General features: G+C 32.5%; 3 protein-coding genes across 8 annotated transcripts; 1 reads left to right on the forward strand and 2 right to left on the reverse strand.

Moving 5' to 3' along the window:
• The first annotated feature begins 4,060 nt into the window (after nucleotides 1-4,060).
• On the forward strand, nucleotides 4,061-5,796 carry LOC142234354 (uncharacterized). The gene is made up of 2 exons (XM_075305477.1): nucleotides 4,061-4,746; nucleotides 4,808-5,796. Exons 1-2 carry the CDS (start codon nucleotides 4,131-4,133, stop codon nucleotides 5,404-5,406), a joined length of 1,215 nt encoding a protein of 404 aa, XP_075161592.1. The 5' UTR covers nucleotides 4,061-4,130; the 3' UTR covers nucleotides 5,407-5,796.
• LOC142234353 (uncharacterized) lies at nucleotides 5,797-13,354 on the reverse strand. 4 transcript variants are annotated; one of them, XM_075305474.1, is made up of 5 exons: nucleotides 12,893-13,354; nucleotides 11,920-12,832; nucleotides 9,112-9,643; nucleotides 8,872-9,037; nucleotides 6,510-6,648 (listed from the first exon to the last, which is right to left on the reverse strand). In XM_075305474.1, the coding sequence occupies exons 1-4, from the start codon at nucleotides 13,283-13,285 to the stop codon at nucleotides 8,887-8,889; spliced, it is 1,989 nt and encodes a 662-aa protein (XP_075161589.1). In that variant the 5' UTR covers nucleotides 13,286-13,354; the 3' UTR covers nucleotides 6,510-6,648; nucleotides 8,872-8,886. The 4 variants fall into 4 exon arrangements, with proteins under 4 accessions (XP_075161588.1, XP_075161589.1, XP_075161590.1 ...); XM_075305475.1 differs by lacking the exon at nucleotides 6,510-6,648 and adding an exon at nucleotides 7,614-7,647; XM_075305476.1 differs by lacking the exon at nucleotides 6,510-6,648 and adding an exon at nucleotides 8,611-8,817.
• On the reverse strand, nucleotides 10,024-11,865 carry LOC142234355 (uncharacterized). Of its 3 annotated transcripts, none has more exons than XM_075305479.1 (4): nucleotides 11,040-11,865; nucleotides 10,547-10,791; nucleotides 10,318-10,473; nucleotides 10,024-10,248 (listed from the first exon to the last, which is right to left on the reverse strand). In XM_075305479.1, the coding sequence occupies exons 3-4, from the start codon at nucleotides 10,406-10,408 to the stop codon at nucleotides 10,139-10,141; spliced, it is 201 nt and encodes a 66-aa protein (XP_075161594.1). In that variant the 5' UTR covers nucleotides 10,409-10,473; nucleotides 10,547-10,791; nucleotides 11,040-11,865; the 3' UTR covers nucleotides 10,024-10,138. The 3 variants fall into 3 exon arrangements, with proteins under 3 accessions (XP_075161594.1, XP_075161593.1, XP_075161595.1); XM_075305478.1 differs by having other exon boundaries at nucleotides 10,318-10,470; nucleotides 11,040-11,863; XM_075305480.1 differs by lacking the exon at nucleotides 11,040-11,865 and adding an exon at nucleotides 10,962-11,035 and having other exon boundaries at nucleotides 10,318-10,470.
• Nucleotides 13,355-13,407: the final 53 nt, after the last annotated feature.

The raw sequence follows: 13,407 nt of genomic DNA on the forward strand, positions 1-13,407 counted from the left end.
GAAATAAACGACATTGACTCGAATTGACATGATGAAGTGAAATGGTGTATAAGTTAAAAAGAATTGGACTCAGCCCACTCCCTTGAGCTAGTCCACCAAATGTCTCTTTCGACTTTGTCCCGCAAATTAATATCCTTTCTCTAAAAAATTCATAGATCCACCAAGTAATGTGACTGTTAAAGCCCAAAATTTCCATGACATCCTTCAGAACCTCTATATCTGTGCAATCATACGCTTTCTCCACATCAACACACATACCCATTACATGCATTGACCTCGACTTCAGGTCGGCCACAAAATTCACAAGGTCGTTTATGCACATGGCTGTCGAATGATGAGGTCTAAAGGCATAAGAGCGTTCAGGGAGCAGGTTAAATGATCTGATATGTTCATTAATCAGATTTTTCAGCACACCTTCTATTAATTTGACATGTACACTCAGAAGCGATATCGGTCTAAAGTTTACGATCATGGTGGCATCTTTGTTCCTCTTTGGGACCGGCGTTAAAAGAATTCTCCTCCAGGAATTAGGAAAAATACCGTCCTCGAAAAGCTTCTTCAGGATTTCGAAAAACGCAATTCTGTCTGAGTCCTTTAAATTAATAATCATTTCATAAGTTATCTTATCAGCACCAGCTGCAGATCCGGGATTTCTTGATCTAATGAACGATTCAAAATCACATACTCCGAATTGAGGTAATGGGTCTCTATTTTTAAAATCAGTTGAGAGCGGCGGCGGGATGTTAATGGGAGCAGATTCTGTGACCATATTGATAAAACACTCTTTCTGTTCCTCATTCCAGATGTTGTTTATATTTTTTTCCTTACCAAATTTCCGCACGTTCTTCACTTTATCCCAAACCTCCCTCGGAGAGCAAGCCGAAGAGACTTCAGAGAGGAAGGCTTGAAAATTCGATTTCTTTAAAGTTCCAATATAGTTCTTCAATTCATTGTCAGCCATAATCCAATCTTGACAGTTCTCATAAGTTCTGTATCGGTGATACTTCAATCTAAGAGCATTGCGCCTTCGAAATAATCTTGAGGCCTCGGGGTCCCACCATGGTTTGGGTTTATATTTGTTCCTAGAATCTATGTATTCCGAACAATTTTGAATTATAGAATCCATTTTGGAACTGAATTCCTCATATGAGGTGCCCACACTCAAACGACTAACACCGTCTAATACACGGCGATGGCACACTTTGTAGAAACCCCTTGGTGCCGGATCAATATCACAGATTTCAATTACAATGGGAAAATGATTACTGTTAGTCAGTTCTGCCTTCCGAACAGACCAACTCGGATTTCGAACAAAGTTTCTGCAGAACGTAACATCAAGAAAAGAGAATTGGCCATCACGAACAGAAAAAGTGTAGTCACCAGTGTTGAGACAGCAAAAAGAAGAACCATACATCAAACCTGCAAGAATGTCACCTCTCGTATCAGAAACTGGAGACCCCCAAAGATGCGATTTGGCATTCAAATCACCGCCAAAAATCATCGGAAGGGACATGTTCTCAACAGAGTCAATGAAACTGGAAATAATCGCCTTAAAAGCACCGTTTGAGGTATTAGGTGGTATGTAAGCCGAAACAACACAGACATTTTTCCTCAAATTATGAGTACGAATACCAACCACTTCCCCAACAGGAAATTTGTCCAAAATTGAAAATGATATATCTCTTCTAATGTAGATGCCTACACCTCCATATCCATCACTCCTGTTCTTATAAACATAATTAAAATTACAAATGCTTGTAGTCGAATTATCAGTCAACCATGTTTCAGACAGTAGTGCTATGTCTATCTTGTTAGTCTCAAGAAATAATTCCAAGACATCTTTGTTCTCTCTCTTTCTCAGGCTCTGAATATTCAGTTGTAAAATTCTCATCTTTTCTTTAACAATAATAATACAATGAAAAAAAAAAAAAAAAAAAACAAAATTACACTGAGAGGCTAGTGGCCCCCCCAGCTTTTATCAACTCGACGTCTTGCGTAGCAAAAAAGCGATTCATATCTTGATGAAGATCTTGAATGAAGTTCAAATGGTCTCCTCCGGAGCCATTTGCACCCACAACAATGTAATTATTTAATTTCTTAGCTAATTCATTTATAGCTCTCTCAAAACCAGATGTCTTCAAATTCTCCGCTGCAATAATACCTACACCGTTTGGAGCTTTATACGTCTCACCTTCTTGTAAAGCAGCCTGGTGCTCTTTTTGTGTCCTTCTTGCGTTAGCCTCCTCTCGTTCCTTATTTATATTCAGTTTGGCGACTCGCGCAAACGAAAATTGTTTATGAAGATCTTTTGCTGCATCAAGATTGTTGCTCACATTGCTGTTATTAGCGAAAGGCTTAAAGTTCGGCTTGTGCCGAATGGGGGGAAAAGCCACATCAAGATTTTGATCCAAAATATCAAACCTATTCGAAAAAATGGCAGAATATTTAGATCTTGCCTCTCGGATGGATAGATTCTCAACGACCATGATTTTTTTAATTCTAAAAGCCTTTTCCCTTGCAGGGCAGTCGCGGCTATTGGAAGGGTGCGCCAGTCCACAGTTAGAGCATGTGATCGGGTTACTGCAATTATTCGGGTCAACCACTTCGTGGCGTTGGAAGCAAATACGACAATTAGCAGGTGATTTGCAGTGATCTGCAAAATGGTTAAATCGGAAACACCGATAGCATTGACCAAAGGGGATAAAATGGTGTACCCTCAATTTTGCACCACTATAGTCAATAACCTCTGGCAATTTGCGCCCCTTGAAGATGACCTTCACTCTCCTTGTATTTATGGTCTCTCCTCTTTCTTTTCTAGTCATTCGAATAATATCCAAAATCGTTGTCTCATTGGTTTTTAAATCCTCTTTTAGCTCCTCTGTGGAAATTTCTTCCGGTACATTATAAATAACTCCTACTATAGACACGAAGTGAGCCAATATTCTGGCCTGATATCCACCATCACTTAAACGGGCATCCTTCACGAAGTTATTTGCCGAAGCACCATCTTTGAAGACAACTTTCACTCTTCCATACCCAACTTTAACAATTTCCAGAATATTGGGTATATTTAACGTTTTGAGGAATCTAGCCGCAGCCATGGTGTTAATCGGCTTTCTTTCGTTGCCAGACGTAAAAGTTTCTAAAAACGTTAAAAAGGGGCCTTCGCTTGTTGCATCATATTCATAAACACGGCTAGAATTAGTCAGCATGGTCGATTGGTTCACCTGAGAACCTCCAGATGTTTTAACATCACGGCGACCCTCTAATCTCGGTACCTTAGTGCCTTGCTTGTCCAGACTTTCCTCTCTTCCTCCTAGTTTATTCCGGCTTCTAGATCTGCATCTTCGCCCAATGTCCGGTGGTGGTGGAATTGGCGGGACATTTGCCTCAGTCCCATTCGGCATTTTTACCGCCTATAAACAAAAATCAGCAAATACACCTTGCCAATAATAGGTAACAATTTTTCTTTTCCAAATCAAAAAGAAAAGAGAAACCAAATAGATAGAATTTCACAATCTTCTTGATTTCGAAAAACCGCAGTGATCAAGTTCCGTGAAGCTCAGCCTTGAAAAAAACACAACCTTGCTTGACGAACGACGCTCACGAATGAACGAGATAATTTATTTAACCGAGATAATCAAAACATGCAAAAGTTGTGGTTATGCAAACGTAAATGTAATTTAACGCGAACGTGTATTGTGTGTTCACGATTAGTAAACGGAAACACCAAGGCCTTATGCTCCGTTCACACTATGCTTTTACATGAACGACTTTCTATTTATATGGATTTTATATAGAATTCCCAAAAAAAATCTCCAAACAACAACTCGTTCTGATCTACTAAAAACAAACGCATATTTAATTTTGCTAGTAGAACTATTGTTTGTAATGATCCAAGTGCTGACCACACCATATTATTTATTTCGCACACATTTTGAACAAACAAAAGTATAGTGTAAACTGTATCAAGCTAATATTGCCATATTTCTTATATAAAAGCCACTAAAAGTCGTCAACAGATCTGAAAGCTACGGCGTTGTCAATCACGTCACGGCATTGGACTTTGATCAGCTGTTAGATTGTTAGAGTATTGTAGCAAATAAGCTTAATAAAAATAATTTGTTGAAATGGAATTGGATGTATTAACTGGAAATGTTGAACATTATACACCTCCTGCGGATCATCTCAAGCCATATAAACATTTTAATTGTTCCCAGCCTGATTGCAATAATACTTTCACTAATCAAGCAAATTACGATATGCACTTGGAGAAGCATCATCGTCTCTTCTTAAGCCATAGATCTTCGTTTAATATGAGACTATACCATTGTCCGGAACTAAATTGCATATATCAATTTGGCAAAGAAAAGGGGAAACATTTCAAAAATATGAAATATCTAAGGCAACATTATCAAAAGGTACATTTGTCCAAAGATTTTGTATGTGATGATTGCGGTAAGGCCTTTTCCTTGGAGAGTCAATTGAAGAAACACAAAAGAGATGTATGTGGAAAAAAATTCGCATGTCGCGAATGCGGCTGGCCATATGAATCTTTAGAAGCTTTATTAACTCATGGTAAACGTAAAGGTCACAATGTAAAAGATGTGATAATGATTACCAAAATGGATCGTGTAAAGGTACAAAAAGATGTGCAGGTTGATAACAAAATCACCAACAACAAATTGGAACGCAAAGGATGTGAAGAAACTAAGTCAAAGCTTTTAATAGACAATGACATGAATGGTATAAAAATATATTACTTTTCATATGTTTAAATAAACAAACAAAATATTTTCTCTTTTAGTTATCATCCATAGCCCCGAACAAAATGTTGGGTCAAGTCACACATCGGCTGGTGTACAAACTGATTGTTTCGTGCAACTAACAGATGATGCAACAAACCAAGAATTGTCCAATGCATTAGATGAAATACATTCCTTTTTAAGAGATATTGAGACGCAAACAGAACCTTTCCTCTCATCGGCCAATGAAAACCAAAATTATTTGGACCAAATGCTGGCACAATCGTCGCACATGTACACGCAGACCTGTGATGATTTTCTTTCGGAATTAGGTTTGGCGGACATACAAACACAGACACATTGGCCCTCACCACCAAGACATGTCGACGATAAACTACAATTTACATCTACAGCTACCTCGACAAATTGTATACACGATGAATTGCTAGTTTCCACTGAAACCCAAACCAGTTTTACCCAATGTTTATTAAACTCTTGTAATGATACCGATTCCAATCCTACCGTTAGTTTCGGAAGTCTCTATCATACATCATCCCAACATACACAAACCTGTGAACCACTATTGGAAAGCTTTGATTTTGGAGGACAGGCCTCAGATTTAATCGATGGAGGATTTCAATCGACTTATACGCAAACGTGATGGTACGATTGGGGTTTTGATACGAATTTAGATAGAGGGGGAACTGATAACGTATCGGGATCTGGTTCCACTGCAATTGATTCGAAGACCGACATAGGGTCCATTAAAGCCGGTAGGGTTAGAAAGCCCAATACGCCATATAGGCGCTAGAAAATTAGTCAAAATACTATGTATTACAGGTAACTTTTATACACTACAATGTATACGTACTTAGAACTTTTGGAACACTAGAACAAATTTAATTATATGTAATTATTAATAGAATTTTTTTCGATATGTATATTCTTCATATAACGAATTCATCTATCTCATCAGTATTTGTCAATTTATGAAATAAATTTTAATTAGAAAATGTCCATATATAAAAATAAATTATTAATCAATATTGCATTTAAAGTTTATATTGTTATTAGCTATTAACATATATTTATTCAATTTTTTATTATTAAATTTAATCAATTAATTTATTCGATTTGTTGCTATCGCAAGGCTTAAAACGTATAGTTTTCCCAGTGTTTTTAGTAAATATCTCTGCCAATTCATCATCTGATAGTATACGTTGATGCACCCGTTGCATATGGTTGGCAAATCTGAAATAAAAATCAAAAAATCAAAGCGTCCGTCCATTATGGTCAGGTCCAATGGCATATTACCTAATTCTTCTTTCAAACTCTACTCCAGGACATAGTTCACATTTATATGGCATACCGATATGCTTAAACATATGGGCCTTCAACTTATTTCGATTGTCATAAGTGGCACCACAGTAGTCACATGTATGCGAGACACCTTCATGTTTTTGCAAATGATAGGTTAGACGAACCTTAATGGCAAATCGTTTATCGCATAAATGGCAGGCAAAAGGCAATTCTCCAGTATGTGTGCGTTTATGGATTTCGAGTTCCACTTTGCGGGGATATGACTTATTACACTCATCACATTTAAATGGGCGTTCTTTGTGCAGTCGTTTATGGGCCGATAGTTGGGCATGACCGCCAAATTTGTTACCACATTCTTTGCATATATACTTGGATGACTTGTTTGATTTTATTGGTCCTTTTTTTGTATTATGTTTTGCCTTTTGGTGTTGCGTCAAGGTCGCAGCATCATCGAATATCTCTTTACAGTGTACACACTCGTGCAGTATTTCATATGGGAGTGAACCCATTGTTTCGGGCTCATAGATGTGGAAGCTAGTGATATGGTGGTTGAGTTCTTCGCGGGTAATAAATACTGTTTGTGCTACAAAAATAAAAAAAAATTTTATTTATTTATATATATGTTTTGAAGATTTTTAAAAAATTATATTTCTATGGAAAATTTTGTCAAAATTTTATTTCTATAAAATAGTTTTTTGCAAAATTTTATTCCTATAGAAAATTTTTGACAAAATTTTATATCTATATAAAATTTTTGACAAAATTTTATATCTATATAAAATTTTTGTCAAAATTGTATATCTATATAAAATTTTTGACAAAATTTTATTTTTATAGAAAATTCTTTTATTTTTTCTTTTCTTCTATTCTATAGAAAATTTTCTCAAATTTCTTTAGAACATTTATTTCTATAGAAAATTTTTGCAAAATTTCATTTCTATAGAAAATATTGTCAACATTTCATTTTTATAGAAAATATTGTCAAAATTTTATTTCGATTTTGTCAACATTTTATTTCGATTTTGTCAAAATTGTATATAAAAAATTTTTTAAAAATTTTATTTATATCAAAATTATTGTACAAATTTTATTTTTATAGAAAATTTTGTCAAAATTTTATTTTTATAGAAAAGTTTGTCTAAATTTTATTTCTATAGAAAATTTTGTCAAAATTTTATTTCTATAGAAAATTTTGTCAAAATTTTATTTCTATAAAAAAATTGGTCAAAATTTTATTTCTATAGAATATTTTTGCAAAATGTTATTTCTATAGAAAATTTTTGCAAAATTTATTTCTATAGAAATTTTTTGCAAAATTTTATTTCTACAGAAATTTTTTGCAAAATTTTATTTCTATAGAAAATTTTTCACAAAATTTTATTTCCATAGAAAATTTGTGACAAAAAATTTTTCACAAAATTTTATTTCCATAGAAAATTTGTGACAAAATTTTATTTCTATAGAAAATTTTTGACAAAATTGTATTTTTATAGAATATTTTGTCAAAATTGTATTTCTATAGAAAATTTTGTCAAAACTTTATTTCTATAGAGTTCTTCGCGGGTAATAAATACTGTTTGTGCTACAAAAATAAAAAAAAAAACATTTCGTCAAAATTTTATTAATATTTTCTCAAACTTTTGTTTTATTTATTTATATATATGTTTTGAAGATTTTTAAAAAATTCTATTTCTATGGAAAATTTTGTCAAAATTTTATTTCTATAAAATAGTTTTTTGCAAAATTTTATACACAGAGAAAATTTTTGACAAAATTTTATTTTTATAGAAAATTCTTTTATTTTTTCTTTTCTTCTATTCTATAGAAAATTTTCTCAAATTTTTATTTCTATACATTTTTGCAAATTTTTATTTCTATAGAAAATTTTTGCAAAATTTCATTTCTATAGAAAACTTTGCACAATTTCATTTCTATTTTTCAAAAATTGTATTTCTATAGAAAATTTTTCAAAAATTTTATTTCTATAGAAAATTTTGTCAACATTTTATTTCTATAGAAAACGTTGTCAAAATTTTATTTTTATAGAAATTTTTGTCAAAATTTTATTTCTATAGAAAATTTTGTCAAAATTTTATTTCGATTTTGACAAAATTTTATTTCGATGTTGTCAAAATTTTATTTCGATTTTGACAAAATTTTATTTCGATGTTGTCAAAATTTTATTTCGATTTTGTAAAAATTTTATTTATATATAATTTTGTAAAAATTTTATTTCCATAGAAAATTTTGTAAAAATTTTATTTCTATAAAAAATTTGGTCAAAATTTATTTCCATAGAAAATTTGTGACAAAATTTTATTTCTATAAAAATTTTTTGACAAAATTTTATTTCTATAGAAAATTTTTGACAAAATTTTATTTCTATAGCAAATTTTTTTACAAAATTTTATTTCTATAGAAAATTTTTGACAAAATACTATTTTTATAGAATATTTTGTCAAAATTGTATTTCTATAGAAAATTTTGTAAAAATTTTATTTCTATAGAAAATTTTGTAAAAATCTTATTTTATTTCTGTAGAAAATTTTTCTCATCTCTATAGAACATTTTGTCAAAATTTTATTTCTATAGAAAATTTTGTCAAAATTTATTTTTTTTGTAAAAATTTTTTTTTATATATACAATTTTGTTTGTTTATTTATTTATGGTCTTTGGTGGGATCGCGAATCATTAACTGTGATTGAACAACCCTTTACCAAATTTTTCTTCTGCAGTATCTATCATTTCGAATCTAAAACAAATTTTGAATATTATATAGTATGCTCCGATTTATTTATTTACTTACATCTGTACTACAGTTTTATGGAGTAAAATTTTGTTTCACTACTACGGGGACGCCTTCAGTGATTTGTTTAATTTTTATCGTTTTTCCCGTGTTGCGTTCGAACATAGCAGTTAAATCCTCATCGGTCATAGTGGCATGATGGACACGATTTAAATGACGTTTAAATCTGAAATGGGATGATAAAATATTTTTGTTTTGTGGTTAAAATCCAAAAGACCAAACTAACTGATGAGGACTTACACAACACGTGTTGAAAATCCATGACCATCGCACAATTCACAGCGATAAGGCATACCGGTGTGTTTAAAAGAATGCGCTTTCAATTTTTGTTTGGAATTAAATTCTGCATGACATTCTTTACATTGATGTTTTACTCCATAGTGCCTTTGTAAGTGATAAGTCAGTCGAACTTTAATAGCAAATCGTTTGTCGCACAAATGACAAGCATATGGCAATTCACCCGTATGAGATCTTAGGTGAACGTTCAAATCGAATTGTCGTGCATATTTTTTATCACAGTGCGGGCATGGTATGTTCTTCTCGAGATGTAATTTCATATGATTCGTAAGTTGATTTTTCAATTTGAAAGCATTTCCACATATCTGGCATACATGATCTCGCTCTTTGTGGGCTTGTTTACGATGCGTTTCCAGGAGAAATTGTGATGTATACTGACGATCACAATCGGCACAAACATATACAGTATCGGGCGATTCTCCTTCGTGGGCCTTTTCATGTTGGTGTAGAGATTTGGTACTTTTAAATTCGCGGGCTGGGGGGATTGACGAATTTCAATTAAACACAAAATTTATTTATCTTTAATGTTCTCAAAAACTTCTTATTGTGTTAGAAAGAATGTTCACTTATAAGTTCAAATGTAAGTGAAACACTTATAAAACGTTTGCTGTGACACTTACAAAAGACATCAAAATAAGCGTTTTATAAACGAAAAGGATCCTTATTTATAAGCGTTTAAAAGACGATTGCAAAACATGTTTTCTAAGTATCGTAAATTACATGTTTTCTAAATGCTTAAAATACACGTTTTGCAAATGCTTAAAAAACACGTATTTTTAATGAAATTAGTAAGCGTTTAAAACATTTGTATTGTTTCGAATTTGTTTTTTTTATTGATTAACTAAAAAAAAAACATTTTTAATGTTATTTTTTTAATAGTATAAAAATATTAAATTAATCTATAAAAAAGGAACTTCATTGTTATTTCATTTAAAAGTAATAAAATTGATAATTAATAATTATACATATTTTAGTTTTGTTTTATTGATTTAATTTTAATACGATTTTTTGCGTATTGGACGTATGACTTAGAGGCAAACACAAAGTCTTCTTCCTTGTCTCCATTTTCGGCGAATGTTTCTGTAATAGAATTTAAATATGTATGAATATAAAATATTACTAGAAACCTCTTTAAGTTATTTCACTTACGTCGAATGGCAGTGGTGACAGTGAAGGCCCTAATGCACTTTTTATCTGCACTACCTAGCCAGGAAAAGGACTCTGCAACTTCGTCAGTCATTAAGTTTTTCCACGCATTCGTAACAAATTTTCTTGTATTGGTTGTAGAAAATCTTTTTAGATCTGCTTTGTAAAAATAAAAAAAAATATAATAGACATCAATAGACAATCACCGAAAATTTCAAATTTAAATACTTACCAGCAATGAAAATTTATCTATATTGTCCAATAAGGGTTTTTTCAAAATTAAGGAAGTCTTGAATATTAGCAAAAGGTTTACTTGGTATAATTGTAGAGTTATTATGCGATACAGCTTTTTTTAGTTCATTAATTTCTTTACGCATCCCCTCAACATTTTCTGTTAATCGCAGCAATATAAGCTTATTTTTTCCTCCATCTTTTCAACAGCCCTTTGACATGCAGCGCTGATTAATGATTGAATTGCTGCCGAAAAAAAAATATAAAAGAATTAAGAAAAAATAAATAAACAAAAATTAAGTTAAAATAAATAAAATATAAGTAACATAAATATCTTCGTTTGGCAAGACGGAATCTACATCACGTTGTGCTCCAGACACAACCACCTGTTCCACAAATTCACTCTGGGTACTTACAGAACTTAGAGTCGCAGCGTTCCACAGATGCTCAAAAATTTCATTAAATTAATAGACATTAAATTAATAGAAACTTACCTTTTAATAATTAACGAGTATCAAACACAATTTTTTAAACAATAATTTGACACAATTTATTCACACAACTTTTTGGCACAATTTTCAATGCCAAGAATGACATGTTTTGCTTAATTTTATAAAACAATTGCATTTACAAGCAAATTGTAAACAAGGTTTGCAAAACACTTGCATTTGCAAGCAAATTGCCAACGTCGTTCCCAAAACAGGCAAACTGTAAACAACGTTTTCAAAACACTTGCATTTGCAAGCAAATTGTCAACGACATTCGCAAAACTCTTATTTATGCAAGCTTGCTGCAATCTTAATTTACAAAACGCTTGCCAATATGCTTGCTGGGTTATTCATTTAATTTTTGAATATTTCGCAATTTAGTTTGAAATTCACTACCACATATAAAGCTTTCTAACCATAAATACACAAAATCTGAAACTATATATTCGATTTATCGAGTTTTGAGGAATAAAGCTTAATGCTTAATTTGGAAATTGTATTCCGAATTTCCCAAATGATACAATATGGTATATAGAAACTAATTTGAATATCAGACCAATCGTGTAAAGAACGCGATTTTCGGTGCAAATACTTTTTTGAGGAATCACGAATTAGAATTATCAAAACGATGATTAAAAATTAAAGTTTGGAAATCTATGTTTCGGGCTATATAAATAATGAGGCCATATCATAGAACAACAAGAACTTCGATATTCCGGCCAATACGAAAAAATTGAGATTTACTTAAGAAATCAAATCGGAAAGTAGTAGGGAACAGAAGTCGACATATCGATGTGTCACAAATGAAATTGTAATTGCCATATCTCATGAAATATGTTTATAATTTTATATTGTTTAAATTTAATTTATATCTGTATATACTTACGGCAAAAGTTGCATTGAAATTTGCTGACTTCTTCTTCCTCATCTATTTTAATATCCTTGTGCAATGACATGTGCCTTTTTAAATTTTTCTTCAATATTTTCCTATTACATACATTGCAATTAACAATTGCTGCGGTAGTGGAATTTTCCTCTGTCACTTCTTCTACGTCGGGCTCATTCTCATCAGCCGATGAAGATAATTTAGGAGATTCATGTGATGATGTCACGGAATTGGGATTCTCGAGAAGAATTTCTTTTAATTTTCGAGCATGAACATAAATCAAATGATCAGCTATATTGTCAACTAGTAAATCGGGACATAATGGACATGACTTTCTATTATTGCTGACATCATGTCGAACTACTTCGTGTATCAGAAGATCAATTTCATTTGGACATTCTTCACCGCATTCTACACATACATAACACACAGATGGTACGGGATCATCTTGCTTTGTAGGGACAGTAGGTTTATTTCTGCCATGTCTAAGTTCCTTATGCTTCTTTAGAGCAATTCGGCATCGAAATTTACATCGACACTCTGGACACACATGGGGTCTTAAGTTTTTGTGCATATTCATATGACCATCATAGGATACATCACCACGCAACACTTTTTTGCATTCTACACATTTCCATTTTGGAGGCTTGAATTTGAAGAGTCCTTCATCAGCAGGATTATAGGCAATAAGATAATCCTCATCACATTCGTCTTGGTACTGGAACGCTTCAGTTTGATCCAGCTCATCTTGTGTCGCTGCTGCAACTTGTGCAAATTCTTTTAAAGGATCTCCAGTTGATGTCGCTGCCTTTTCTTGTTCACATTGTAGTTCGAGTCTTTGGGAGTTGTCCGCTTCATGAACTTCCAAAATTTCTCCTACTACATAATGGATCTCATCCACGTTTTGGTCGTCCTAATAAACATACTACAATTAATCCCAGAAATTACAAGAACGCCTTTCTTTAAAGCTTACCTTCACATATTCCTCTCCAATTTTCATTTGTAGACATTCTGCGGGAATTTCTCCATCCAATACCTCCTCCTTCATTACACACATTTGCATATAACTTTCTTCATTCGGTAACATTTCCATGTCGACTTCATGCTTGGGTGCCCTTTGTTCCAATTCACATCTCAATTGTTCATCACTGCGCCTAATTAATAAGCAAAATTCTATTATGCTTTGGATCTCAGTAGTACATTCCTGGCAAATATGTTGAGGAAGTCCATCGTTACAGTACAGTTCCACGTCGGCCAAATGTCGTATATTTTCGACATAGTTCGCAATGGTTTCATCATTATCGACAAATAAATATAAATTTATATCTGAATACTTTAAACAAATTCGACATTGTTTTCTTCCCATTTTCCACACCAAAAAAGACAGAATGTACGAGTTCTAGTTTGCTTGCGTCTTTTGTTTACGTTTGTTGTGTCAAGATAATTGAGAGGTCGAGTGTTGGAGAATAAACGTTTGGGAAATGTTTG

This window comes from Haematobia irritans, chromosome 4 (assembly GCF_050003625.1).
Source record: "Haematobia irritans isolate KBUSLIRL chromosome 4, ASM5000362v1, whole genome shotgun sequence".
NCBI classification, from domain to species: Eukaryota; Metazoa; Arthropoda; class Insecta; order Diptera; family Muscidae; genus Haematobia; species Haematobia irritans.